At 52.0% G+C, this 27571-nt stretch overlaps 1 protein-coding gene across 2 annotated transcripts; it reads left to right on the forward strand.

The window, feature by feature from the left end:
- The first annotated feature begins 58 nt into the window (after nt 1-58).
- CLSTN3 (calsyntenin 3) lies at nt 59-27251 on the forward strand. Of its 2 annotated transcripts, none has more exons than XM_070494150.1 (18): nt 59-131; nt 4230-4352; nt 4789-4984; nt 6584-6792; nt 7048-7197; nt 7456-7641; nt 8113-8394; nt 9222-9334; nt 11912-12074; nt 12661-12717; nt 13445-13602; nt 13738-13886; nt 18098-18324; nt 18623-18793; nt 19614-19759; nt 19995-20130; nt 25828-26030; nt 26286-27251. In XM_070494150.1, exons 1-18 carry the CDS (start codon nt 116-118, stop codon nt 26424-26426), a joined length of 2826 nt encoding a protein of 941 aa, XP_070350251.1. In that variant the 5' UTR covers nt 59-115; the 3' UTR covers nt 26427-27251. The 2 variants fall into 2 exon arrangements, with proteins under 2 accessions (XP_070350251.1, XP_044611965.2); XM_044756030.2 differs by lacking the exon at nt 59-131 and adding an exon at nt 1458-1835.
- Nucleotides 27252-27571: the final 320 nt, after the last annotated feature.

Genomic DNA, 27571 nt, shown 5'->3' on the forward strand with positions numbered 1-27571 from the left:
GGGCTGCTGTCTGCAGCCTGAGGGAGGGGCAGAGACTTGGCAAGGTTTTGCCTGACCTTGGCTTTTCCTGAGGAAGGAACCTGGAGCAGGATCTGGGGGCTGTCAGTTATCCAAGATGAGCTTTTCTGAAGGTCAGTTTTGGCTTCCCACACGTTTCTGGCAGGCTTGGGAATCATCCCAGAGCCCTGAGGGGCAGCAGTCTCCCCTGGGAGGGAGCTAGTCTTGTTGTGTGCAGTGGAGGCTCTTCTAGGCTCACCCAGAGGTGAGTGCTAGCTATAGCCTGGGATCCTGAGACTGAGTCAGTGATCCTGAAAGGTATGAGGGGGGAGGAGGTGGTGACGGAAAAGGGACAGCCAGCTGGCTGGGGAGCCACAGTGGAGGAAATCCTATAGCGAGGGCTCCACAGCTCCCTCAGACAGCTTCATGAGCTGGAGCCCCAATTCTGGCGTTCCAGACTCTGGCCTATAAGGCCATTAGGAGGGAGCAGAGAAACTGCTCTTCCCATGCACAGAGGGGGCCGTCCGCAGCCTGATGAGGTGTTGAGTTCAAAGTCCAGAGCAGGTGAGGGAGGAGTTTGGTTGGCTCTTCCGGAGAATTTATGCTTTTTGGATTGGGATCCAGGGGTTTCCCTCTCTCTCTGGAGTCACTGATGATACATCGCACCCAGTCCCCAGCGCTTGGACAGCCCACGCTTACCAGAAGTATTCCCATGGGGGAGTCTGCCTGAATTATTGTGTAGCCCACCTCTAACTACCCTCCCCTCTCCCTCTGAGACCTACCAACTTCCCTGGCTTCAGAACCACTGGGTTGGTTCCTCATGGTTTAAGGTGGGAGATTTGGGGAGGGGTAGGCAGGGAGGTTAGGCAGTGGGAAAAATTCTGCCCGGTGGTGAACTGTCCCTAGAGGTGTGTGTGTGAGGGGAGTGAGGGCACAAACACCTCACTCTTCCTCCAGCCCCAGAACCCTTTCCATCCTCTGCTGACCAATCCTATGGTTTCCTCCGAGACCTGGGGCTGGGAACTGAAAAGCTAGGATCTCTCAGGTGCAGGCTGAGCGGTGTACTTCAGGTTCCCGGGAGGCACGCAGCAGGGACGTGCTGATGGACTGGGCTGTGAAAAGAGGTTAATGCAGAGTTGGAGGTGTCGTGGGGGGGGGACGCGGATACTGCCGCTCCTCGCCTCCCTCAGGTCTCCGCTGACGTCTCCCTGCCCCACCCCCGGGCTTCTGGCTTCTCGATTCTCCCAATGTCCCTCTTATTTCCTACTCCCTCTATGGCTTTCCAGCTTCCTCCTCAGCCCCCGCAGTCCCCTTGCTTCCCCAAATTGCAGTGAGGGGAAGAAGCCCTAACACATTCTCCCGCCCCTGCTCCCCAGTCCCATTGGTTCCCTCCCCCCCTGCAGCACCTGGCCCCCACCGTCATTCGATTGGCCAATGGCCCCATCAATCCTCGCCTGGCTGTGCTGACGTCATCCTGCAGTAGCGGGGATGGGGTGGGAATGAGAGAGAGAGAGTGAGGACGCGGGGCTCGAGAGCCAACGAGAAGAAACACCACTGCAAGTCCCCCACCTCGGCCACCCAGTTTGGGGCCTTCCCAGGTCTGCTCTATGGACTAGTGTGGGCGGCAGGCCCCTTTCTGTCCCTGCTCTGCTGCCCGCTGTCCTCCCTCCCCTCCTTGGAGAGCCTCTGAATCCCTCCCCCAAGGTGGAATAAGCGGGCTTGAGGTTCCCAGGGGAGACCGATCGCCTGGCCCTGCCCTGCCCCACACCACATCATGACCCTCCTGCTGTTGCCCCTCTTGCTGGCCTCCCTGCTCCCCTCCAGTTCCTGTAACAAAGGTGAGTGAGGCGGGGGGGGGGGGGGGGTGGGGGCACTGAAAGAGGGGTATCAGGCAGATCGAGGAGGGGTATGGTGGGCAGGAGCCGTGGAGGCTCTCTAGTACATGACAGGTGTCGGTTCTTCTGCCCATCCCCCTTCCCATCGTTTTTTCAGACCTGCCCCCTCTCCTCTCCCTCACATCCCCTTTGCCACATCCTCCTCTCTGGTCCATCTCTACCCATGTGCTTCTCTTGCTCCCATTTGGTCCCCATTCCCATCCTGGGATCTCTGTCTCTTTCTTCCCCAATTTCTCCCTGCTGGAGATGTCTCAGGTCTCACAAGGACTTGCCCCTGAGGGGCAATATACATCTCTGGGTGGTTCTCCGTTTCAGTGGGGTGTGCCTGCTCTAAGGGTGTGTGGCAGATCCATCTGGTTCATCTCCATCCCATCCTGGGGAAAAACTATTCCTTGCAGTTCAGCAATTCGGAGCACGTATGTTTTGGCGTGTTCCTCTGCATCCATAACCTTACGCCTGCATCCAGCTCGGCTGTGCGTTACCAGAACTGCCCTCTCTGGCAGACGGCAGACAAATTCAGCTGGGTGAGGCCATGAGAGGGACCAAGAGGGAGGGAGGGAGTGAGGGAAGAGGGCTCAGGTAGGTGGAGAAAGGCAGGAAAGGGCAGAAGTGGGTATGTGGGGGTGCTTAATGAGTGATAAGGAGGAGAAGGGAGATGAGGCAAGGGAGGGGGATAAGAAGGGGATGGAAGAGGGTAAAGGTGGAGGCAAAAAAAGAGAGAGGAGTGAAAGGGAAATCAGGAAGAACAGGTGAGGAGAGGGGGAGGGGGAGAGTCGAGGAAGGAAGAGACAGGAGTGAGTGAAAGGAGATGGACACAAGGAGAGAGTTGAGTGGGTGGCCAAGAGGAGAGGAGCGAGGAGACCAGGGAGAGGGGCAGGGTTGGAGAGGTGAGCTGTGCAGAGGGTGCCCAGTGCCAGCCTTGCTGTGCGCAGCCCCTCCATCCTTGGGCTGTGGCTCCTCACCTCAATCTCCGACCTCAGCCCGGTTTCTCAGCCTCCTGCCACTTCCTGTGCTGCCTGCTGAGCACCATCTTGTGGCTCTCTCCTCTGCCATTAGAGAGGTGGTCATGCTGGTCATCTGCAAGACAGGGGCAGGTGTTCAGGTACCAAAAGCTTTTTGGAGGGTGTTGGAGGAAAGAATGGAAATCAGGATTTCTTGCTCAGTATGAGATACTGGGATGAATTTCCTTTTGATAACTCAGTTTCCCTCTGATGATCCGTCTTTCTCTGCTGATGTCCTTCTGGTGGGCCATCGTGAATGTGCTCTGAGAGCCTGGGGGTTGGCATAATGGGATTAGATAGAGCAAGCAGTGGAGATTGGGGCTGAGAGGTGATGTGGAAAGGGAAGGGAACATTCTTCGCCTTCCTCGTAGCCCCTCACCAGACTAGTGGGAGATTGGTCCTGGGGAGGAGACACATTTGAGCCGAGTCTGGTAGGAGATGGGGAGATCTGGAGGCTGAATGAGTCCCACATCCATCCTGGATTGGCTGGTTGTTGAAGGGAAGAGTGGTGGGGTAGGCAAGAATTAGGACTAAGGCATAAGTCTGTATAAAATGTGGGATTCAGGGAGTGTGGGGATTGGTGGCCTTGTGGGGGACATAGAAATGTCATGAGTTATGAGTGTGTTCTCTTGGGTGTGGGGGTGAGAAGCAGGGAGGGGATTTGTTTCTAGGCCAGTTCGATAATCCCTTAGGATGTCGGCTCTGCTGGATCCAGTCATTTGGCATTGATTCCTCGGCTCCATCCCTGCCTCTCTCTGTCCTCCTCCCTCTGTCCTATATATTTTCTCTTCTCTCCTCTCACCTCTGGAAGAATGGCCTTAGGTTGGGGTTTGGCTGGGAGTGCAGAATGAAGGTATCAGGACTGAAATGGTGTGGTGGTGGTGGTACAGAGGATAAACAATCAGGATCTCAGGAATCTTCTAGATTTCCTCTTTTCCTAATCTCAACTCTGCCCTTAATCTATCCCTTCCCTTTCCCAGGGCCTTCTGATGGCCCACTCCTGCTCCCTGCATCCCCACTCTCCACCACCTGAAATCCCTAAAGAAAATTCTCCACCCTTTGACCATGTTTCCCAGGGGAGATAGTGGTCCCCCTCCCCCCAGGGCAGGCTGTTGCCATGGAAGCTGTCTATCCTGCCATAGGAGAAGGCTGTGACCTCCCACAGACCCTCTGACTCCTTTAATAACTGATTTCTTGTCCTCAGCCCTTCCTCCTGCAGGTGCTTCATCAGGGGTGGAAAGGGGGGTGATGCTGGTGGCGGTTTGGGTCAACAAGGGTTGTGTGGGAGTAGAGTACCAGCTCACAAGTGCTTCCTTTCCTCTCCCTGGGGCATCAGCCAACAAGCACAAGCCATGGATCGAAGCAGAATACCAGGGCATCGTCATGGAGAATGACAACACAGTCCTGCTGAACCCGCCACTCTTTGCCTTGGACAAGGACGCCCCCCTGCGCTATGCAGGTAATTGGGGTCGGGACATGGCAAGGTGGGTAGGACAGAGGGCAAGGGAGGAGAGGGGAGGTCCTGGGAGGGAGAGCAATGAGGAAATGGGGAAGAGACCTTGGGAAAATGGAAGAAGTAGGCTCAAGGAGGCGAATGGGCTCCATTGAAGAATGGTGGTTGAGTAAAGGGAGCGGGAGGGAGGGACGTGGCCAGGCAGGGGTTAAACACATCAAGATTTTGCCAGATCTCAGACCTGGTGGCTCTGAGAGGTTGCTGCTCAGGGAAGCTGGGATTGGAGCTCTATGTTTGATACTTATTGCTGTCACATGTACAGGAGAACTGATGGGGTTTGGGAGAAGAGGTGAAGCGGGAACCCGAGGTGGGGAGGCTGAGGCTGGGAAGGAGACGCTGGAGGTGGTTGCAGGAGCCTCATCCCTCCCTCCCCCTCTGCCAGGTGAGATCTGTGGCTTCCGGCTCCATGGGTCTGGGGTGCCCTTTGAGGCTGTGATCCTGGACAAGGCGACGGGAGAAGGGCTGATCCGGGCCAAGGAGCCAGTGGACTGTGAGGCCCAGAAGGAGCACACTTTCACCATCCAGGCCTACGACTGTGGCGAGGGCCCTGACGGGGCCAACACCAAGAAGTCCCACAAGTGAGGAAGCCCTTGTCCCGGTCCCCTGCTGCAGGGCTCTTCTCCCTCCTCCCAAGCTGCTCACCATCCTCTGTCCATGCTGTCATTGATGAGCTACCGGCTCCCCTCTCTGTTTGTAGGGTTTAGAGACAGAGTCTTTGTCCTCCAGGAGCCTTCAGTCAAGGTGACAGAAACATGCAGTAGAACTCAGTGAGATCTAATCTTGGTTTTGCCTCTTATGACCTTGGGCAACTTAGCCCATCTGGATCTGCTTTTCCTTATCTGTCAAATTGGGATAATGATGATACATACTTTTTTTTTTTTGGTGAGGAAGATTGACCCTGAGCTAACATTTGTTGCGAATCTTCTTTTTTTTTTTGCTTAGGAAAGATTGTTGCTGAGCTACTGTCGGTGCCAATTTTCCTCCATTTTGCATGTGGGTCACTGCTGCATCATGGTTTGATGAGTGGTGTGTAGGTCCATGCCTGGGATCCAAACCCATAAACCCCAGGCTGCCGAAGGAGAGCATGCAAACTTAACCATTGGGCCTGGCCGAGATACCTACCTCTTTAGGTTACTGTGAAGACGAAAGGAGGTGGTTTGTGTACAAAGCATGCACCACAGTGCCTGAAGCATAGGAAAGGGCTCAGTACATGGGGGTTACAATGAGGAAGAGGAAGATGAGTGCATTGAGCACACATCTGGATCCCTTCCAATTGCCCCATCAGTCTACTTGTATTGTGCACCACGCTCACACACATAACATACACATGCACAGCTCTACTTGTGTTGTGCACCACGCTCACACACATAACATACACATGCACAGCTCTAGGTTAGGGTAGGCAGGAGATGGCTAAGCATGAAAGAGACTGGGGCCCAGGACTCCTACGTCTGTTCCAGCTAACTTCTCATTTGAGAATGGGAGAAAGATTGGCAGTCAGGATTCCTGGGCCACTAAGAGGCACTAGCGATAAACCATCCTTGTGACTCATTTTCCCATTTGGAGATAGGACCCCTGCCTCTGGACCTCCGGCACCTGGATCTTGGCTAAGGGCAGGGCTCAGCACAAAAGGCTTAGCTGTGCTCTGCTTGGCCCGCAGGTGCCCGAGTAGGGAGGGCCCACAGCCGACATGCACATCGCACATGCGTATGCAGAAGGCTGCACTCATCTCACACGTACGACTCATGGCAGATGACTTATGGCTTTTGAACAAATGCCACTTCCCCTCCCATGGTTGGTTTTAATTTGGCTCTAACTCTGCAGATCTGACTTGTGAAGGAAAGACCTGCTGGGCACAAAATCCTCTGCCTTACCGCTGGTCTTGGCACCACAACCTATAGCGTTCTGTACAGAAGTCATCAGCTGCTGGCCCCCGCTGGGGTTGCTCCTTACCCCTACATCAGTTGCTCTTTCCCTCGGCCCTCCCTCTTGGGGTGCCTGGTGCCCCAGGCGGCGGGGCTGAGCGTGCTGACTGCCCCAAGCTCAGGGACACACTGGCTCCCTTCTGCTCTGATTCCCTGTCTGGATCCCTACGGGTGCCTCTCGGCGAGTGTCTGGTATGGAATATTGAGGCTGGCTGACTCTTCCTTGTTCCTCCTCTGCTCTGGCACTTGCAGGGCGACTGTGCATGTGCGGGTCAATGATGTGAATGAATTTGCCCCAGTGTTTGTGGAGCGGCTATACCGCGCTGCGGTGACCGAGGGGAAGCTGTATGACCGCATCCTGCGGGTTGAAGCCATCGATGGTGACTGCTCCCCCCAGTACAGCCAGATCTGCTATTACGAGATCCTCACTCCCAACACCCCCTTCCTCATCGACAATGACGGTGAGTGCAGCCCCTGCATCCCACATCCCTTAGGACACTCCAGGGCTGTGCTCTCCACTTCTCCTGCCTGTCAGATCCTCATTGCACACCCTCCTTCTCAGATGTGGAGCTTTTGTCCCAGACGCTTTGTTCCCCGCTTCCTGCTGCATAGTTCACCTGTGCCCAATTAGCTCATGAGCCCTCCCCTTGCCTCCCCGGGATTTCTCTAGTGCTCTTGACCTGCTCTATCCGCCTCCACCCACACCCCCACCTCAGGGAACATTGAGAACACGGAGAAGCTGCAGTACAGTGGTGAGAGGCTCTACAAGTTTACGGTGATGGCTTACGACTGCGGGAAGAAGCGGGCGGCAGATGATGCCGAGGTTGAGATCCAGGTGAAGCCCACCTGTAAACCCAGCTGGCAAGGTGAGGAGCTCAGCTCAGTGACCCATCTTGTGAAGCATCTTTTACCTTGGTCTCCTTTTTTGTCCCTTTGACAATCATAGGGGCTAGGCTAGGAGGCAGGGGAGGGATATTTGGAGTCAGGCTTATAGCTCTCCACCCTGGCCGGCCATTTTCCTAGGAGCCTGAGACTGCCAGTGGAGTGGCAAGAGAGGAATGGATAGGAGGGGCTGACTTACCCTTCTCTCTCTGTCCACCGCCCTCTCCCTCTCACCCATGCAGGCTGGAACAAAAGGATTGAATATGCACCAGGTGCTGGGAGCTTGGCTTTGTTCCCTGGTATCCGCTTGGAGACATGTGATGAACCTCTCTGGAACATTCAGGCCACCATAGAGCTGCAGACCAGCCATGTGGCCAAGGGCTGTGACCGAGACAACTACTCAGAGCGGGCACTGCGGAAACTCTGTGGTGGGTGTGCCTGCTCCCCTGCCGCCTCGCCCACCTCCCCACCCCAGGCCTGCCCCTTCCCACCCAGCCTCTGCCTGATCCTCCTCTGCCTGTTTCCTAAGAATCTGCCTTCTTACATCTTCCTTTGTCCATCCAGAGTGCATACATCCACAGTGGTTGTGGCAGGTAGTTAGCTCTCGTGGCCCAAAAAGCAAATAAATATGTCATTGGCAAAGATGCATAATTGTAGCACAAGACAGTTACCAGGTACTTTGTGGAACAATGGTAGGGAGAGATGAAGAGTTGGAAAAGGGGTTGAGTTAGTTGGAAAGCTATTCCTAGAACAGAAGTTTATCCCTCTCTTGTCTTTGAAAGGCCAGAAGAGTCAGTGAGACTAGCTGTAGTCTCCATCAGTCTTCCCATCAGTCGCTCTTGCCCCGCCTGCTTCTCGTTTCCCCACTCTGACTCTCGTGCCCTCTGGGGCTCCTGCAGGTGCTGCCACTGGGGAGGTGGATCTGTTGCCCATGCCTGGCCCCAATGCCAACTGGACGGCGGGACTCTCAGTGCATTACAGCCAGGACAGCAGCCTTATATACTGGTTCAATGGCACCCAAGCTGTGCAGGTGCCCTTGGGTGGCACAGCTGGGCTGGGCTCTGGGCCCCAGGACAGCCTCAGTGACCATTTTACCCTGTCTTTCTGGATGAAACATGGTGTAACTCCCAACAAGGGCAAGAAGGAAGAGGAAACCATCGTGTGTAACACTGTGCAAAATGGTGAGCCTTCCTCAGGGTGCTGGTCTGAGAGTGGGGACACTGGCTTTGTGTCCTGCCTCTATCACTGGGCAGTCTTTTACTGTGAATGGGTCACTTGCTCTCCCTCATTTGTAAGATGGCAATGTTAGGTTTGATGCTCCCTCAAATTCTGTGATCGACTCCCAACATGACAAGGTGAGAGCCTACTGCCCTCAGAGTGCAGTGGGACTGCTCATTGCTGTTCTCATTTGCAGTTGCTCAATCCCCCTGCATCCCACATGGAGTAGAGTGCCCCCAAATCTACTCCCATTAAAGCCCCTCCATTGCGATGGAAAGGCCTGGATAATGGTGTGCCCCATTCTTTCTCTTCCATCACCATCCCATCCTCCTGCTATAAGGGCTCATTGGCTCATCTCTAAGTACCCCTCCTCCCTCCACTGCAGTGGCACATCTTTCCAGGGAGGGCTCAGCCTTGACCTGCTCTTCCATTTCTGCCACTTTTCTGAGCTCATTTCTTTTGACCTGAAAAGGACTGTCACCCATGATGTTTGTATTAACCAAAGGACCAATAAAGATCTGGGTGGAAGCAGGCTGGCCAGTGTCCCCCTTCAGCCCCTTTCTCAGATGTCTGAGAAGCCCTAGTTGTCACCTGGGCTGGACTCTGTGTGTGTGTGTGTGTGTGTGTGTGTGAGAGAGAGAGAGAGAGAGAGAGAGAAGACGCTAGAGAATGCAGGAGTAAGAGCGCACCTGGAAGGAAAAAGAATCCAGTTCCTCTCCCTCCTGGTGCTTTGAACATGTACTTGCCTCAGGCCCTGTGTTTGACCCCCATCTCCACCCTCTCTCCTCAGAGGATGGCTTCTCTCACTACTCACTGACCGTCCATGGCTGCAGAATTGCCTTCCTTTACTGGCCTCTGCTTGAGAGTACCCGCCCAGTCAAGTTCCTCTGGAAGCTGGAGCAGGTGAGCTGGTGCGAGGCTCCAGGGAAAGCTGGGTGATGTAACTTACTTTCAGGGAAGGAGGGTCCTAGGCAGGGCATGGCATTTTTGAGGTCGCCCTATGCCCCCTCTTTCATTCTCCACTTTCAGTTCCTGATCGTTGTACCCCCAGGTTCTCTTGTTCTCTTTTTCCAAGTCTTGTCTCCTGCAGAAAGCACTCCTGGACTAAAAGGAAAACAAATTACTACTAACGTCAAACCTAATCAGCTAGCTCTTTCCCCCTGGTTTTATTTCATTTCCTTCTTATCTAGAACTTTAACAGTATTTGTCCCTGACTTCCAAGCAGTTAGCATGTTGTAATCAAGGATATAAGTAATTCTGAGGGACACAGATTGGGTTTAAGTCCTGCCAGGGGACCTTACTAGTCACAAAATCTTGGTCAATATGTTTAAACTTAAGTTTCTTTGACTATTAAATGGGGATAATAGGGATTCTGTATCCCAGGGTTGTTGTAGGATAAAATGATGTAATAGTCCTTTATAGACTGAAAAGCAGTCTATACATTTTAATTCTTAGTATTATTATCCATGATTATGAGGGACAAATAAAAATGGGCAAAAAAAAAGAAAAAGAAAAAATCCTCTCATGAGCCAACAATTCTAGCCTCTTCTTTATTCATTCTCCAAGCTGACCACAAGGACCAGCGGGGACTAATTTGAGGTTCCATCTCCTTCTATTTTTCTTGCAAGCCTTGGTGGAGTGGCTGAGTAAGCAAATGGCTGAAAAAAGGCAGGAAGTGGAAGAGAGAGAAGGGGAAATGAAGGGCCCAGAAAATCCACAAACTGGAGAATTGAGGGCTGTCTACAAAAGCTTTTGCTTTTTGTGGCATTCTTTCAAAGAGATATTCTGCCTTTTGCCGCTTCTTGATCTTTCCCCTACATTGCTAATATTGGTAACATTGCTCTTTCTATTTTTCTTTTATTTGCTCTTATTTATTCAGCAAATATTTATTAAATATCAATACCCTGTCATTCTGCTAGGTTCTGGAGATACAGTGGAGTATAAGATGGAACAAAATCTTTGCCTTCATTGAGCATACGTTTTAGTTGGGGATCTAGATTTTTAAAAAGTAAGTAGAAATATAAGAATGAAAAATTGTGATAAATTCTCTGAAAGAAAAGTAAGGGACCGAGGTAGAGAATAGAGGGAGGCAAGGTGGGGGGAACTCAACTTTGGTCCCATGTTCAGTGAAGGCCTGACGGACGTGAAATGTAAGCTTGTCCTAAAGGATGAGAAATAGCTGTGAGAAGAGAGTGTTCCAGGCAGTAGGAAGAGCAGATGCAAAGGCCCTGAGGGAGGAAAGAGCTCAGCATGTTCCAAGCATGGAAAGAGGGCCAATGAGATTAGAGTGCAGTGAACAAGGGGGAAAGACTGGGTTTGAGATTGGAAAGGTGGGTAGTGATCAGGTTGTACAATGGACTCTGTCAGGTGGGGTTCATTTGGATTTTGTCCAATGAGAGATGGGAAGCCTTATGAAGGGTTCAAAGCAGGGATGTGGCCTGATCAACTTTACATTTTAAGAAGATGACTTTGGTGACTATGGGAGGAATGTATTGGAGAGAGACATGAATGTAAGAGAGACATGAGTGTAAGTATAGAGATAAGTCTGTTGCAACAGTACATAGGAGAAGATTGAGGATTTGGGTGATGTGTGTCAATGGAGATGGAGAGAACTGAACAGAAACCCACAGCTTTTAGTTCTGTTTGGCCTTAGGATCGACAGTACCCACTGATGGAGTGGACATGGAGGATGAGGGAGAGAGAAGGATCAAAGATGTCTCCTAGGTCATCCATTTGAGCAACTGGACGGACGGCAGAACATTTATTCTGCCCAGGGAAAACTGAGACGATGGGGAAGGGGTGTGGACTTCCATCTCACACGTGTGAAATGTGAGATACCTGTAAGACAACCAAGTGGTGAGCCAGAGCATTCACAGGAGAGTTCTGGGCTGGGATCAAATTTTAGAGTTGTCAGCATAGATATGGCATCAGAACCCACAGGCACAGAGGAGGTAACCCCTAGGAAAAGAGTGTACAGAGGAAAGGGAAGAGGGTCGAGGTTGAACCTTGAGGAATTCCAGTGTTTGGAAGTTGGTAAGGCAGAGAACTCTCTGCCTCTCATTCTTCTGACCATCCGCCACCCCGGCTTGTCTGATCCTGGAGAAACTGCAAAGAGAAGCGTGTTTGTTTTAGTGGTTCCTGTTGGGTTACAGACTTAGAGGTTCCAGTGACATACATACATACATACATTTTTGGGGAAAAATGCATTCACAAAATAGTGTTACTCCTCTTAGAAAAGTTTACAGTTTTAAAGGTTTACCTGAAGAGTGGAATTTTAGATACTAAGTTGGTGCTTGATAGATTTTGGGCAAGGATGTTACTCCTTGAACCGGGTAGGCAGCAATTCACTAGTAAACCCTATTGCTAGAACTGGGAATATGAGCGACTGGCCCCTGTCTTGCAGGAGATGGGGCAGTGCCTTGCGTTAGTTCCCTCAAGATGAAGTAACCGAGGGATTCTTGCCCCATCCTCCTCCCCCAGGTCTGTGACGATGAGTGGCACCACTATGCTTTGAACCTCGAATTCCCCACAGTCACACTCTATGCTGATGGCATCTCGTTTGACCCTGCCCTCATCCATGACAATGGTCTCATCCACCCGCCCCGAAGGGAACCTGCACTCATGATTGGGGCCTGCTGGGCTGGTAAGTCCTCCTGAACTTCTTAATGAAACCACTAAAGGTTAGAGCCTCCAGTGGCTGAGGATTGGTAAAGGAGCAAGGGCAGCCTGACCTTCATAATCCCCCTGAAGAAAGAGCTCTGGTGGAGGAGACCACAGCCCCCATAACTCCCACCCATTCAACTAATCATCACCTCTGACTTGGAGGAATTTCCTTCTCAGATTTCACCAGAATTTCTCTTTCTGGTCAGCCAGTTCATTCCTACTTTGTTCCATCACGATGGTGATTTCCACAGCTGGGTCCCCTGCAGGAGGCCAGTAACCCTTCAGAGAGTCATCAATCTTTCAACTTTTAAACTATTTCCTTTTTTTTTTCTTTCCTTCTGGGAGCCTTTGTGTGTGTGTGTCTTACCAGAGCCCTTGTCCTTCCTCAGCAACATATTTGGGGGTTTGTCTATAACAGAGAGATTGAGACATGACAAAAGAAGGGTTGGGACTCAGCTGAGAGATGCAAGTCCTCTGTGGGCAGGGTCAGAGCAGGCAAGACCTCTTCTTTCTGTCAATCTGGCCCCACAACCCTGAGCTCACTGCCACTTTTTTTTTCCCTCCAGAGGAAAAGAACAAAGAGAAGGAAAAGGGAGGAGACAACAGTACAGACACCACACAAGGTACTCTGTGTATAAAACCTGGAGACCAGAGGGTTCTCATCTTAACTTTCTGTTCTGTGCTCCCTTTTCCATCGCCAGTCCTATCCAGCCTCACTATTTACTGCCTCACATGCCGCCAAGGGGCAGAGCCTCTGAGAACTACAGCAAGGCAGGGTTTCTTTGGAGACGTAAGGCCAGACGGAGCTTGGCTGGAGCCTGGGTGTCCCTTCCTGCCTACAGAGGAAAGTAAAGGAGTTCTCTTGCTGGCTTTCCATGTAGCAGAACGCAGGAGGCAGGAGTCAGTCACCCGTCAGGGAAGATCTGGGCATCTATGAAGCTCGCACACATTCATCCTGGTCTCCTTGCATGTCACTGTGAAGGTGCCTCTCTTGCAGGCTCCTCCTTTCCTTCGTTATGTCTCCTCTTTCCTCTCTTTGGTTTTGCTTTCCTTCTTCCCTTTCCTCCTCTCCTGGAAGCTTTTCTCATCTCTGTTGCTTCTATTTTTCGCTCTTCTCCTCCTGGTTTTATTCTGTCTTCTCTCTCTGCCTTCTCCAGTCTCCGCCTTAGCCTCACTTCCCTCCTGCCTTCATCTCTCTTCTTTCCTTCTTTCAGTTTCTACCTTTCTCCTTTTCATTTTCTTTCTCAAGCCTTCTGCTTTTTCTGTCTTTTCCCTTTCTCTCAGCCCCCTTTGCTCCTTCTTTTCCTCCTCTCTTCTCACCTCCCGTCCACCCCTGTGTTCCTCCCCTAGGAGACCCCTTGCCGATCCATCACTACTTCCATGGCTACCTGGCTGGTTTCAGCGTGCGCTCAGGCCGCCTGGAGAGCCGTGAGGTCATCGAGTGCCTCTATGCATGTCGGGAGGGGCTGGACTATAGGGATTTCGAGAGCCTGGGCAAAGGCATGAAGGTATCGTCCCTTCCTCTAGCCCTCTCCTTCCCAGCACATCCCCTGGCCCCCACCCCTGCCCCACCTCTCTACCTCTGCTCCCTTGCTCTCCCGCCTCTGATCCTGCTCTCAGCCATGTCTATGTCTGGGGCCCAGGTCCACGTGAACCCCTCGCAGTCCCTGCTCACCCTGGAGGGGGATGATGTGGAGACCTTCAACCATGCCCTGCAGCATGTGGCTTACATGAACACTCTGCGCTTTGCCACGCCTGGCGTCAGGCCCCTGCGCCTCACCACTGCCGTCAAGTGAGTGTTGGGTGGGGCGGGCAAATCACAGAGCAGAGCCAGATGGTGTCAGAACTCCTTGGCCTTGGATGTCACCCAGGGCTAGGCACACCACCCTCATTTTGTGGCTGGGGAGACGGGGCCCTCAGAAGGACAACTGACCTGCTCAATTGACATAGCAATGTTGGTAGAAGAGCCTGGACTAGACTCAGATTTCCCCACAACCGATTCATTACTCTTTCCACTAAGCCACGTTTCCAGGATTTGGGGTTTTAATCTCTGTGCCTCTATGCTGATGTGTAAAGTGGGACAGAGAGGGTACTGGATTGGGAGCCGAGAGATCTGATATTACTTCTGACTCAGTACTAATTGCCTGGATGACCTTGGGCGAATAGATCTAGCTGTTTCACCTCTTTTAACTTTGGTTCATCAAACTCTTGCAAGGTCACATAGGATGATCTGAGCCTGGGGGTTGGCACCCTGTGGCCCCAGGGCTGAATCTGGTCTGCTGCCTGTTTTTGTAAATAAAGTTTTATTAGGACACAGCCATGCCCATCATTTGCATATTGTTTATGGCTTCTTTCCCGTGATGATGGCAGGGCTGAGTAGCTGGGACAGAGACAGTACGGCCCCAAAAGCTGAAGATACTTACTGTCTGGCCCTTCCTGGAAAAAGTTTGCTGACCTCTGGATTCTAAGTGAATGATTCTGAATTCTTTAAAAGAAAACTTGTAGATTACTTCAAGGTTTGAGTCTACTAGGTGTTTAAAAATATGGATTAATTGAGAGGTAATGAAAGCTGATAGTTAAGAACACAGGGTCTATTACTTACTAGCTTTTTAGCATTGAGCAAAGGCTATAAAGCAGGAATAACAATAAAGTCTAATTCACGGAACTGTTATGAAGACTACGTGATATAATCCAGATCCAGTGCCCAGCGGCGTGCCTATTCTGCGGATGTTGGCTATTGTTATATGAAGGCATTTTCACCCCTTGTCATGGTTTACAGGGCAGTTTTTAGGAGACACTGCCATCTATTGGGTGAATTACACAGTATAGCAGTCAGGATTCCTGAGTAAACATTCTCTTCTCCCCTACTCTGCCTCGGTTTCTCCGTAAGCTATATGAAAATGAACATCTCTGACTTGTCCCTATCCTAGGAAGGGTGGGTTTAGAGAGGTGAGGGCTCTCAGCCCTAGCCAGTGCCTGGGCATGGCCATCAGCCCTCACAATCAGAGCCCTGGAAGGCAGCGACAGGGCTTTTGGGAATGGTGTGGTCATGGCGTGGACCTGAAGGCCACAGGTAGATGAGGTCCCGTGGGTGTGGGTCAGAGCTGAGTGTGCACCCCACCATGGTCTAGTCAGGACTCTATTTGTTAAAGGGCTGCCATCCAGCTATGAAGAGCTTAATCTCTCAGAGACCAAGTGGTTGCCTCATCCCCTTTGGTCTGCTCAGGACCACTCAGAAGGGTTGGCCCTGTCTTTTCGTTTAGGGTGGAGCTCTGCAAGAGGCTGCCCGCAGTGGGAGGAGTTGACATCCTCTCTGTTAACTGGCTCATTTGAATTCCTCCTGCCTCTTTCAGGCCCAGGGAAGAGCTTATCCAAGGACTGGGAGCCTGACTTTGGTTCTTTAGTAGAGAGAAGGGGCCTTGTTGTTTTCTTTATGAGGTTAAGGAAGAGAGAGCTCTCATTTCTCCACTTTTAGGGCTTCCAGGTGGTTAGTGCTACCCTAAAACTTCCTCAAGGTGGTGGGAGAAAATATAGATGTGTGTGTGTGTGTAAGACAGAGAGAAACAGATACTTAGTAGCACCTCCCTTCTCTGATGCCTAGCCTTGCCCTGGTCCGCGTGGCTTCCCTAACTTCCAATGTTCAGTTAGTTCTTAGACCTCTGCCTGTTTAAAGCCAGATTTATGCAACTATTCAGTCAATGCAGGTTTTCCCTAAGGGTTTTTTTGTGATCTCTTTCTTCGAAAGACCCTCTACTCGTGGCATTAACCCTTGAACAGATGGCTACAACATCTTTATCTGTAGCATTGTCCTCTTTCCATAGCTCTTGAATTTCTAGCTGCTTCCTATAACCTCTATCTAGATGTTCTGCCAGCACCTCAAACAAATGAGCTGAAGCTGAAGCAACGAACTTCAATGCCCAAACTAGCCCCTCCCCCTGAATTCTCTATTTCTGTAGTGGTGTCTTGGTCCTTGCAATCACCCGGGCTTGAAACCTCTGAGTCATCTTGGATTCCTCTCTGTCTTCATCCTCCATGCCCCATTAGTTGCCAGGTCCCCTAGATCCCTCCTCTGTGCCAGGTGTCTGGAGTCTGTCTCCTTCTTTTCCATTTCTGCTATTACCACTCCAGCCCAGGCTCTTATTACCTCTCACCTCGCCTATTGCCGTAGCCTCCTCACTAGTTGACCTATCTCTAGTATTCTAACTCAGTTAGTGAGTAACTGAGGCTAGGTTAGTGATCTTAAGTCAGGATTTTCATTCTCACACTCCCCTGATGAAGATGACGTCAATGACTTCCTCTCGCCCACTGTGTACCAATTGCACTCAGAGCCCTCAACCATCTGGCCCCAGCCTTTCCTGCCTTGTGTTCCTCTACTCTCCTTAGTATGCTCCTCACCTTCTGCCTAGCAAAGTCGTACTCTCCTTCAAAGGCTAGCTCATTTTCTACTTTTCTTGATTATCCCTACCCTCCCTTGCCAGACCTCCCATTCCCATCCTAACCAGAAATAACCTCTCCCTCTCTGAACTCTCATGGGTTTTCTTTGTTCCGTTCATATGAGGGTGACCATGTTTGCCCTTGTTTTAAGAGTTGTGTGCCATATCTAATCTCTCCAGATCATTAGTGCCTTCAAGTCAGAGACAGCCCCCTCTTCCCTTTTGGGTTCCCTTTGGATTGCTCATCGCAGTGGGAATGTCTGTGGGAGCCTGTGCTCCAGGGTCAGCTGGGGTTGTTTCCCAAGAGGCTTTGATCTGGGCCTCTCTAAATGACAGTGAAGATTGTCTTAGGCCCCACTCCTTGTGGCAGAGGAACGCAGCAAGTCATAGGCATTGATAACTTCAGGGACTCTGAGCTCATCATATCTGCTGAGGCTGTGCCTTCTCATTTTTGGCTCCAGCAGTCAAGCTGGGCATGCTCAGGAGCACTAATAACAGTTGGCTCAGCACAATCATTTCAGTTAGCACAACCATATGGACCTTAGTCCTTGCTCCTGAATTACCAACTCCCCTGTGAAGACTGTTCGTTCAAGGGGGCACTTCTTTATAAATTTGACTGGCACAAACCCAGGCCCCAAATGGTGGCTGTGGTTTAGTGGGAAGATTGTGGACTTGGAATGAGAAGAATGAGTCTGAGCCTTGACTGGGACACATATTTCTTGTGTGGCCAGGATGATTGACCTAAGAGCTTTGGTTTTTTTTTAATCCCTATTCTGCAGGATTAAAATAAATGAGAAAAATAAGGGCAAATGCTTCATAAACCAGCAAGTGCTATGAGCAGAGGTGTCATTATTAATTAGCAAAAGATGGGGCTTGAGGTGATCCTGGGGGCATGTTCCTGAGTGGCTGTGCTGTTGGTTGGTCTGGCCTGGCTGAGTGCTCTGGGGAGAGTTTGTCCTGGCCCCGAGATCAGTGAGGACTCGTGGGATGGCCAGTGCAGGTCCGAGAAGGTCAGAGTAGCTCACCTACCAAAGTGTGTTTCTCTCATATTGAAGGGAATGAATGGAAGACACACCAAGGAGGAGGACATCCTTTGACATGCCCCCCTCACCCCATCCCACCCCACTTTTCTTGTTGAATATTTTTTGGCACATATCTGTCAGATATTGTAGTGAATACACTTTTTAATTTAAATCTCCTGGATAAAGAACTGTATATGTATATAGATTTTTGTAAGTTCAATTTGTAAAATAAAGGTTGACAGATGTTCCGTAACCTTGGGGAGGGCAATGGTGATGTGATCACCATGATAGGTCAAGGTTGTCTGACCTTCTGTCCCTGACTCTTTCCTGCTGTGGCATCCTCCCAGGAAAGGGTATCCCCCCTCCAGCTTTGCTGCTGGGGGTGGTCATGGTGGTGCAGAGACACTATCCCCCTTTCCTTCCCTCACCTTTCTTGACATGGGTGCTCTGTTGTAGAGGTGAAGGCCCAGAGGGATGAAACAGAATATGGATTATAAGGGAGAGAGTGTTGGGGTCACAAGCTGCCTCTCTTCCGCCTTCTCATACAGGTGCTTCAGTGAAGAATCCTGTGTCTCCATCCCCGAAGTGGAGGGCTACGTGGTGGTACTTCAGCCTGACGCCCCCCAGATCCTGCTGACTGGCACTGCTCATTTTGCCCGCCCAGCTGTGGACTTTGAGGGACCCGAGGGGGTCCCTTTGTTCCCTGATCTTCAAATCACTTGCTCCATTTCTCACCAAGTAGAGGCCAAAAAGGATGAGAGTTGGCAGGGCACAGGTAAGGATAACCCCAGGATATCATCCAGAGAAGGGGCCCATGTCTGAACCAGTGTGAGGGAGAAAATCTGGGGCAGGATATGAGACAGACTTCGTACTGCATTTGCTTGATTAGGGCCATTTACCATTAGGACGTAGACCCAGTAGGAGGCCCATTACTCAAGAAGGAAATTGTTGAGTAATGATGTTCTTGAAAATGATGCTGACTGCTCTCAGAGAATGACCCTGGAAGGGGAAGAAGAATGGCCATGAGGTGAGCCCTTCAGCTCTGACCAAGATCCTGACTCTCTTCCATCCAGTGACAGACACACGCATGTCGGATGAGATCGTGCACAACCTGGACGGCTGTGAAATTTCTCTGGTGGGGGATGACCTAGACCCTGAACGGGAAAGCCTGCTCTTGGACATGGCATCCTTGCAGCAGCGAGGGCTGGAGCTCACCAACACGTCTGCCTACCTCACCATTGCTGGTCAGTGGGGCCTGAGAACTCACCTCTTCTGCCTTCCCCCATGATCAACTATCTGGGAAATCCAGAGGGTCCTCCTTCCAGGCCCAGGGATGTGGCCAAGTGCCATCTTCACCTTCCAAGCCTGGAAGATCTTCTGGCTTCCAGATTGTCCCTGGAGGAGGTGTGCCGGGGTTTAGGCTCCAAATGATTCTTCCTTCCTGCTTCTCTCTACAGCCAGGCTCATCACCACTCCTGGTTCCTCTCCTCCTTTCGCTCAGTCTTCTCTGACCAGCTTTCTTATCATCTAGCTGTTTGGTAGTAGCCATCTTCTCTATCTCCCGTCTCACTCATCTTATGTACACACCATAGCTTTAAGTCAAGTGCTCATCTCATAATGAATAGCAGTAATGATCTGGTAGCTTCCAAAGGAAGCCTACTCTTCTCCAAAGGACCCTCCTTAGGGAGGGTGAGAGAAGATGGGCCTAACCAGTTCCCTCCTGTTTCCATTCCCTTCCAGAGCCTCACTGAGGACTTCCGTATTTCCCCCTCTCTGTTTCCCTCCTGCTTGTGCCTCCCTTCTATCTTGCAGGGTGTCCTTCTTTCCTTCTCTCCATCCCTACCCAGAAGCCACAGAGCTGTTAGAGAAGGGCAGAGCAGGAAATGGAGACTCCAGTCAGGGAGCCGGCAGTGGGGTGGAGGGGAGCATCTCTTCTGAGAACTCAGGTCACCCCCTGTTGAGGGGTGGGACTAACCGATTCTGCACTGGTGGGAGTCTGGGAGAGAGGGTCCTGTCCCAGCCTCTTTGTTGGCTCTTGCACTGAGCTGCGTCCTCCTCCCCTAGGGGTGGAGAGCATCACTGTGTATGAAGAGATCCTGAGGCAGGCCCGTTATCGGCTGCGACATGGAGCTGCTCTTTATGCCAGGAAATTTCGGCTTTCCTGCTCGGAAATGAATGGTCGTTACTCTAGCAATGAATTCATTGTGGAGGTACCTAGAGAGGTTCCTTCCTTCCACAGCTATCCCCCACTGACGAGAAGCCAGGGTGGAGTGGACTCAAACTGAGAGTTGGTGGGAATGGAAATTACAGCCTGGAGGACTCCTGGGCCTGGCGGTGGGTGGAGAAGGAGGAGAAGCTGTGGGGCAGTGGTTAAAAGGTGGGCTCTAGAGAGGTGGGGTCGAACCTGGGAGATGTGTGTGCCCAGTGAGCCCTCCGTTTCCCCAGGTCAGTGTGCTGCACAGCATGAACCGAGTTGCCCACCCAAGCCATGTGCTCAGCTCCCAGCAGTTCCTGCACCGTGGTCACCAGCCACCGCCTGAGATGGCTGGACACAGCCTGGCCAGCTCCCACCGAAACTCCAGTACGTAAGGCTGCGCGGGGCCAGGCAGGGAGGGGCTGGTGGCAGGGAGTGGGCTGAGTGCTGCCATCCTCCCTCTCCACCACGGGGAGGGGAGGACAGGCATGGAGCAGTGCGGTCTGTTCCCTGTGTCCCTGACTTAACTGGCGACTGTGTTCCGGTCCCTTGGTCCCCCTGGAGCGTTAACTTTCTCCCGTGAAGAAGGTGAGCCTGTGTCGTCGCAGGAGCACTTGTGCCTGGAATCCTAAAGTCAGTGTGGGGTTTAAGAACCTTTTTTTCCTGCTGCCCTCCCCTAACAATATCAAATTAGCCCTCAATCTAGGGATCCTCTGTAGTGAAGCTATCAAGTATTTATTTATTGAACACCTACTGTGTACTAGCACTGTCCTAAAGTGCTATTAGGAATATGAGAGAATTGTAGGATACATACAGTCTGTGTCCTCAAGGAGAATGTTGGTGCTATTATGTGTATAATTATGTGCTATCTATAAAGTCTTAAGACTTTCTACAACAGAATATGCAAATATGCAAAGTATTACATCCCGAGGGAGAGCTGCCCTCCAAAGGCCTCCTTCCCTGGCCGTGCTCCTGCACCAGAGATGAAGTGTTTTAATCCCCGATGTAAGAGTTGCTAAGTTGTAGAAAAACTACAAACTACAAGTATGAGGAAGGAAAGTCAGCCATGATTCCATCACAGAGAGGAAACCATTGTTAAGATGATAGATTATGTTCCAGTTTTTTTCTTTTTACAAAGTCGGGATCAAATTGTTTTGTAACCTCATATTTATACCTAATATTACAAAACGAGTCTTCTTCCACCTTGTTAAAAACTGCAGAATGATTCTGATGTTGCTGAAGATGATTTTTGGAATCCCTTTTTAGAATTGCTTTCAAAGCCAATTTATGAGAGACATGTATTTTTGTCGCTTTTTAGATACACTTTGCCTTTGGCCCAGTTCCGTGTTACCCAACTTTGTCATCCACTTTTGTCCGAGTTGGCTCTGGATAGCATTTTAAGTTTTTACACGTAAAACCCACTCTCAAAGGGCGCAGGTTTGTCACTTTTGGAAAAAAGTCAAAAGGTATTTCACAGGCTCCGAAGGCAATTCCCTAAGGAGTTCCAATTCTTGGAAGAAGTTCATGGTCAGCAAACGCTCCCCTGAAAGCACAGCCCTCACTCAACACATGTAATAATAAGAAGAGCGGACACATCAGTGTGTGCTGGGCACCACGCTCATTGGCCTTTACACATATTAACTCATTTAGTCATGACAAACAAGAAATGAAATAGGTACTAGAATTATCCCCTGCGAAGGCAAGGAAGTAGACGCCCAGAAAGGTTATGTACTTTATCCAGGATCACACAGCTAGAAAGTGGTGGAGCCAGCATTCCAGACCCTGTGTACTAACATTGCCCTCCGTGCCCTCTCTGTTTATGTTTGATGCTTTTTTTTTCAGTCTGATTACTTTATAGTTGAACCTAATTTGGGGGAGCTCCCGAGGGCTTCCCAGGGCTTCTTTGACTCGGGCTAGCTCCCTGGTGCCCCTGATTTAGTCTGGTGTCCTCTCCTTGGCATTGGCTGCCAGCTTGTGTTTCCTTTTCTCCGGGATGGCTCCCTTCTTCCTTACTCTCTTTGAAAACAACTAGAGAGGCCTTTTTGAGTGTTTCACTGTGATTCACTTGGCAGTAGTGAGGAGGGAGTCTAAGGCATAACCAAGTTGCATACCGTCTTTAGAGACGGCTGAGCAAACTAATAGTTTTTGTTTTTGTTAGATAGACCTTTGGGGTCAGCTCTTTTTTTCCTCATGATTCCCTAGCTCTTTCTCCAGTTCTTTCCCTGGGAATCAACCCGCTCAGCCTTGTCTGGCTGGACACTGGGTCCTGCTACTCAGGTTAGGCTCGAGGTAGACATGGGTTGGCATTGCTGCTGGACCTGGTGAGATTCTCAGTCCTTGCTTTTTTTTTGGTATGAGGCCCCATGGGAGAATCCCTGTTCTAACTAGTCCAGAGCTTCCTCCCTTGAGCACCCAGCTGCCCTGCACTCACTGGCCTGGCATTTCACACCCCTTGTCCCTTGCAGTTGCCTGGGGGTGCCCTGGGGTTTGTGAGTGCTGCCCTTGTCTCACGTCCCCAGAGTGAACCCCACCTCCCCAGCCGCTGTTCTGAGCTGATGTCCAAGCCAACCAAGCTTGCTCTGAGATTCCAATTGAGAGCGGCAGCCTGCCTTTGCTTTTGCCCTCATTTTGGCCTGAGTAGGGTGTGGAGTTGATAGTTCACCTAAGGGCATTGGTGATTGACATCTCTTAAGCTTACCAGGAGATCCACTTGATAAAAACTGTTCCATATGCCTTTTCTGACTCTCAAGGTGTTCCTTCCCCTTCTCCTCCCAACCCTAAGAGTGGTGTTACAGGATTATGGCTTTGCAATTTCAAATTACTCTAACCATGCAGTAGCAGTAAGAGATTTAATGCCCTCCAATGAGATAGGAGGTTCATTTCTCTGAAGCTCCTAAGCACACCAGACAGAGAGCAGTGTGAATTGGGGCAGCCAGGGAAGGTTTTGGGGCTCATGTAGAGTTTGAGCTTGGATCTTGGAGGGTAGAAGGGATTTTGGATGAGCATGAGAGAGAATGAGAATTTGAAAATTGGGGGTGGGTGGTTGGTTTGGGGTGTTTACGGTTAGGGAGAATGAAGTTATCTGAGAAGGGTGAGCTGAGATGATGAAGACAATATTTATCCAGTCATCCCAAACTTTGACGCACATCAAAATCACTGGGGCAGCTGTAAAGACACTTGGTGCCTAGGTTTCACCCCATACCAGTTAAATCAGGCTGTCTGGGGGTGGGAGCCAGGCCTAAGTGGTTTCTAAGGATCCTCAGGTGATTCCAGTGTGCAGCAAAGTTTGGGAACCATTTCCCTACTTTGTCTCCTACAAGTATCCGAGGCTTTGCAGAAAGACCTACAACGAAGTAGGATGAAAATAGACAATGAGTTAGGAAGTGAGGAGGAAGGGACAATGATGAAAGAAGAATAAGAGGAAGCCAGGGAACAAAGTCAGTTCACAAAATACATCCCAGGAGATGCTGTGCAGTTGCTAGAGTGGACCCAACCTTTGACTCTGAGCTAAGGCGTTATGAAAGGCATATGATAGGGGCCAACCAGTATTTCAAGAGAAGCCCTGGGCCTGAGAACAGCAGGAAGTTCCCCCTGAGGCTCTTCACAGAGAGGTGCCATGCAGGGCTGTGGGCAGGGCTTTCCACAGTGTCTTCACAATCACATGAATCAGGAGATCCCGTGGGCCATTTGCTAAACCCCAGTCATGGTGGCTCCGGAGGTCATTCAAGGCCAGAATTAGCTGCTCGGCTCTAATGCAGCAAGAAAGGTTGATTGTACTTAAACTCTTGATTTTTGTCTGTAGCTAATTTAAAAATCCTGCCATCTCCCTGGCCTCCTGGCTCATTTTAAACTGATTAACCATACTTGTTTGCCTACAGAGGGAACATCTGCATTTTGTTTTTCCTGTGGTCATTTCTTATTCCTGGCAATCAACTTGTCATTTCCTCCCCGGGCCAGGGGCTCAGAGGGACACGTGCATTTGATTAAGGCACAAACCAGAACCATTGGCTTGTCATCATTGTACCTCTAGAGTAGGTTCCCCTGCTGTGGCCTCCACTCTGAGGGGGCTCTCCACTCCTTCTGGGCCCCGGGCTTAGCTGCAGGGGCCATCTGCTGGTGGGGTCACTGCCCCTGGATCTTGCCCATTGACTTGGAGACTTGGGAGGGACTATTTCCTGTAGATGGGCAGAAAGGGCAACTCTCTTGCCCTCTTCCCTCCTCCCCGCATGCCAAGGCAGTTGAGAAATGCTGATCCAGCAGGCCCATCTCTTCCCTGGAGCCGGTGCCCAGGGAGCCTGCCTGCCCTGTTCAGCAGAGTTGGCAATCATTGGCAAGTGGCTCCAAGTGGGCTATAAGTCAGATCAGGTTGGAGACCAACTTGGCAGAGAGCCCTCAGGCAGTCTCAGGGAGGTGTGGGGCTAGTGTACTTGCTCAGGCAGGGCATTCTCCACATACCTGGTTGGCCCCGGAGTGTATGGCAGGTGTGTGTGCTGGCTGCTGGAGAGGAGGGGTATGCAGCAAGGTGTGGAGGCTCCCATGCTATGTTCTTCTCTACATTCTGCTCTGTCTCTTGAAGTGTGAGTCTTAGAGGCTGTGGATAAATTCGGGATTGGGAGATATATGTGGGCTGGAACATGATGTGTATGCGTGTGGGACATGTGTAGTTGTAATAGTCTCTCAGCAACGAGGCGGCCCAGGGTCTGGGCCTCACAGTGGGTGGGTGCATTGCTGTGTGTGCCAACAGTGGTGAGGGCTGTGCACCCATGTGGGGTGTAGTGACCCAGCTGCCTGTGAGGGCCCTGGGCCTGGGGGTGCCTGTGTGGGGTCTCTACCTCCACCTGCTGTCCCTGGGGCTCTGGGCTCTCGTCCTGCTTCTCCGAGTGCTATATGTGTGTGTGCAGAAGGTGGGCAGGGCTGTGCTCATGGCTGCTTGCTCTGTGGCCCTCGCAGCCCACATCTGTGGTATGTACGTCTTCCTTCAGGGGATTGCCTGGTCTGCCCAGCTGGCAGGGAGCTGGGTGACGCTGCACATATGGCTCTGCTGTGCCTTGCTGGAGACCCTCAGACGCATCCCTTTGATCCTGTTCTGTGAGCGGGCTGCTAGGTGGCTGATGCAGGCAGGTGTGCAGGCTGGCAGAGGCCTGGCACGGGTGCAGGTTATGGCAACCGTTTTCCAGCTGTGTGCCCATATGTTTTTCCTGGCCATGTTCCTGTGCATGCACACCTGCTTTGCCACCCTCAGCTCTAAGGTCCGAGTGAGAGTGCACATGCCCTCCTGGGTCTCACTGCCCTTCAGGGTCTGTGTCCCCCTGAACCTGGGCACCAGAGTGAGGCTGCAGGGCCGGAGGCATGACAGGGCCATGGAGGAGGTGGGTATACGTCGGGGGGAGATTTGGGAGGAGCAGATGCCCCAGACGTCCAGGAGCCCCAAGCCCCCAAGGAGAAGAGAGGTGTCACTGAGCAGGAAAGAGCTCAGTCGAGGTGGGTAAATGAAGGCGCTCCTCCTTGCCCCTTGGACCTGTCCCCCAGCCTTGCGTGCCAGCACCTTCTCCTGGAAGCCAGGCCCGGCCGCTTCTCCTCTTAGGATGCAGGAGGAAGGAATGTCCTCCTGCACCATCAAGCCCGTGTGGCTGCCTCTCTCCTTTCCTCACTGGGCACGGGGCTCTCCTTCCTAGGCTGAGTGGTCCCTGGGGAAGGCACAGGCAGAATGACATGGGCAGGTTCTGACCCTTGCCCTCTGTCCCCTGAGAACACGGCTGCTCACAGCAGCGTTGTGCTGGGAGCCCTTCTCCTCCCACTGCCCATCTCCCTTTGCCTACCTCCCTCCCTCTGTCACTCTGTCCCTTTGGCCCTAGCAGCAACCCTTTTCCCGTCCCCTTCCCTCCTGGTCTCCTTCCTTTCCCTGTGGGGCTCTGTTTCTCTTCCAGCTTCTACAGGGTAGTCCCCACTTCTGGGCCAACCTGGATCCTATCTTCTCCTACTTGGGGACTCCCTTTGCCCAGGCTCCCCTCCCCTGCTCGTCCCTGTGTGAGTCCCCTCAGGTGTGCTTGGTGGATGTCTCCCCACCGCATGCTCTCCCCACAGTGGTCCCGAGTGCAGCGACTCTCATCATTGTGGTGTGTGTGGGCTTCCTGGTGCTCATGGTCATCCTGGGCCTCGTGCGCATCCATTCCCTTCACCGCCACGTCTCGGGGGCTGGAGGGCCCCCAGGGGCCTCCAGTGACCCCAAGGACCCTGACCTCTTCTGGGATGACTCAGCTCTCACCATTATTGTGAACCCCATGGAGGTGAGTGGCCCTGGGGAGTGGGGGGGTCTACAGAGTCAAGATTCCACTGGAGCAAACACAGCAGATTCCTAATGAGCGCCAGGCCCTGGGCACAAAGCCCTAGGCAGAGCTCCCGGGAGCAGGAGGGAGGAAGGTTTGTGGGCGGGAGGTGGGGAGAAGAATAAGGGGACTGAGGGAGGTGTGGCCCCCCAAGGAGAGGCTCCAGGGTGTGTGCAGGCCTCTGAGCCCTTCCCCTTTCTGCTCCCCCTTCTCCAGTCCTACCAGAATCGGCAGGCCCATGTGGCAGGGGCTGCCGGTGGCCAGCAGGAGGACGAGGACAGCAGTGACTCAGAGGCAGCCGACTCTCCCAGCAGTGATGAGAGACGCATCATCGAGACCCCTCCACACCGCTACTAAGGCCTACATCCCTCCTCAAACAGAGAGAGAATTCTGCCCTGATGAGACAGAGACACCCCCCGACGAGAGGGAAGGACATTCTGAAGCAGAGAGACCAAGAGAGAGAGAGCTCTTCAGAATGAGTCACCCTTTAATCTTGAAATCCCTGTGGGGCCCACTGGAGTCTCCCCACCCCTCGTCCTCCCCCCGATCCCACCTCCCTCCCTGGCCTCTGACTCTTCTTCCTGTGGTGTGGGAGACTGTGCCTCCCTTTTCTGCCCCCAACAGCAGCCCCCCTTTAGCTCACCCGTGTCTCCGTCTCTCCCCCCACTAGCCATGCGCTGTGTTGGGGGGTGTCAGTAGCAATGGCCGGGCCAGGGGCGGATTGAAGGAAACCCTGTGCTCTGCCCTTCCCTACTCTCCTGTCTGCGGAGGCCTTTCTCTCCCCGGCTTCCCGGACTGGGCCTTCCCTGCCTCTCTTGTGATCCCCGCACCTCTCTTTCCATTTCACTCTGGGGATCCCTGCTCCTTCACCTTGACCACTTCCTTTTCTGTCCTCTTTCCCTCTTATCTTTGCCTGAGGTCCTACAGCCCCTGCCCCTTCCTACATGACCTGGTTGTGGCTAGGTTGAGGGGATGGGAGAGGGAATGGGGTCCTGGGTGTATTATATATAATGTATATTTTTTCATGTTGTCATGTGAGCGCAGCCCCTGTGTTCTGTGTGCAGCTCACAGCCTCGTGTGTGCGTGTGGCATCGTCATGTCCTGGGGTTGGGGTAGGGAATGGGTGTGGTGAGGGAGGGGACACACCCTGGGGTTTTCAAATAAAACAAGCAGAAAAAGCTTCCTGAGCTGCCTCCTGCCTGCCTTATCTGGTGTGGGTGCTGTGTGGGTGGCAGGCTCTTGAGTCTCAGGGCCTATTCGGGTCTCTGAGCAGGGCGGAAGTGAGGGGGCAGGGCTGGGTGTCCTGGGTGCCGTCACCAGGTAAGTCCACAGAACGCCAGGCCACTGGGAAAGTAAGTTGGGGCAGATGATGCCCACTGCCTTCTTCCCCCAGCACCCGCTGGAGAAGTATAGACAATTTGGGGAATGCCGCAGACACCTGGGCTTTGTTGGGGCTTCTCTCCACCCCTCCCCATCTCTTAGAACAGTCTACCTGGAGTACA

The sequence above is a fragment of the Equus asinus genome, chromosome 22 (genome assembly GCF_041296235.1).
Source record: "Equus asinus isolate D_3611 breed Donkey chromosome 22, EquAss-T2T_v2, whole genome shotgun sequence".
Classification (NCBI taxonomy): domain Eukaryota; kingdom Metazoa; phylum Chordata; class Mammalia; order Perissodactyla; family Equidae; genus Equus; species Equus asinus.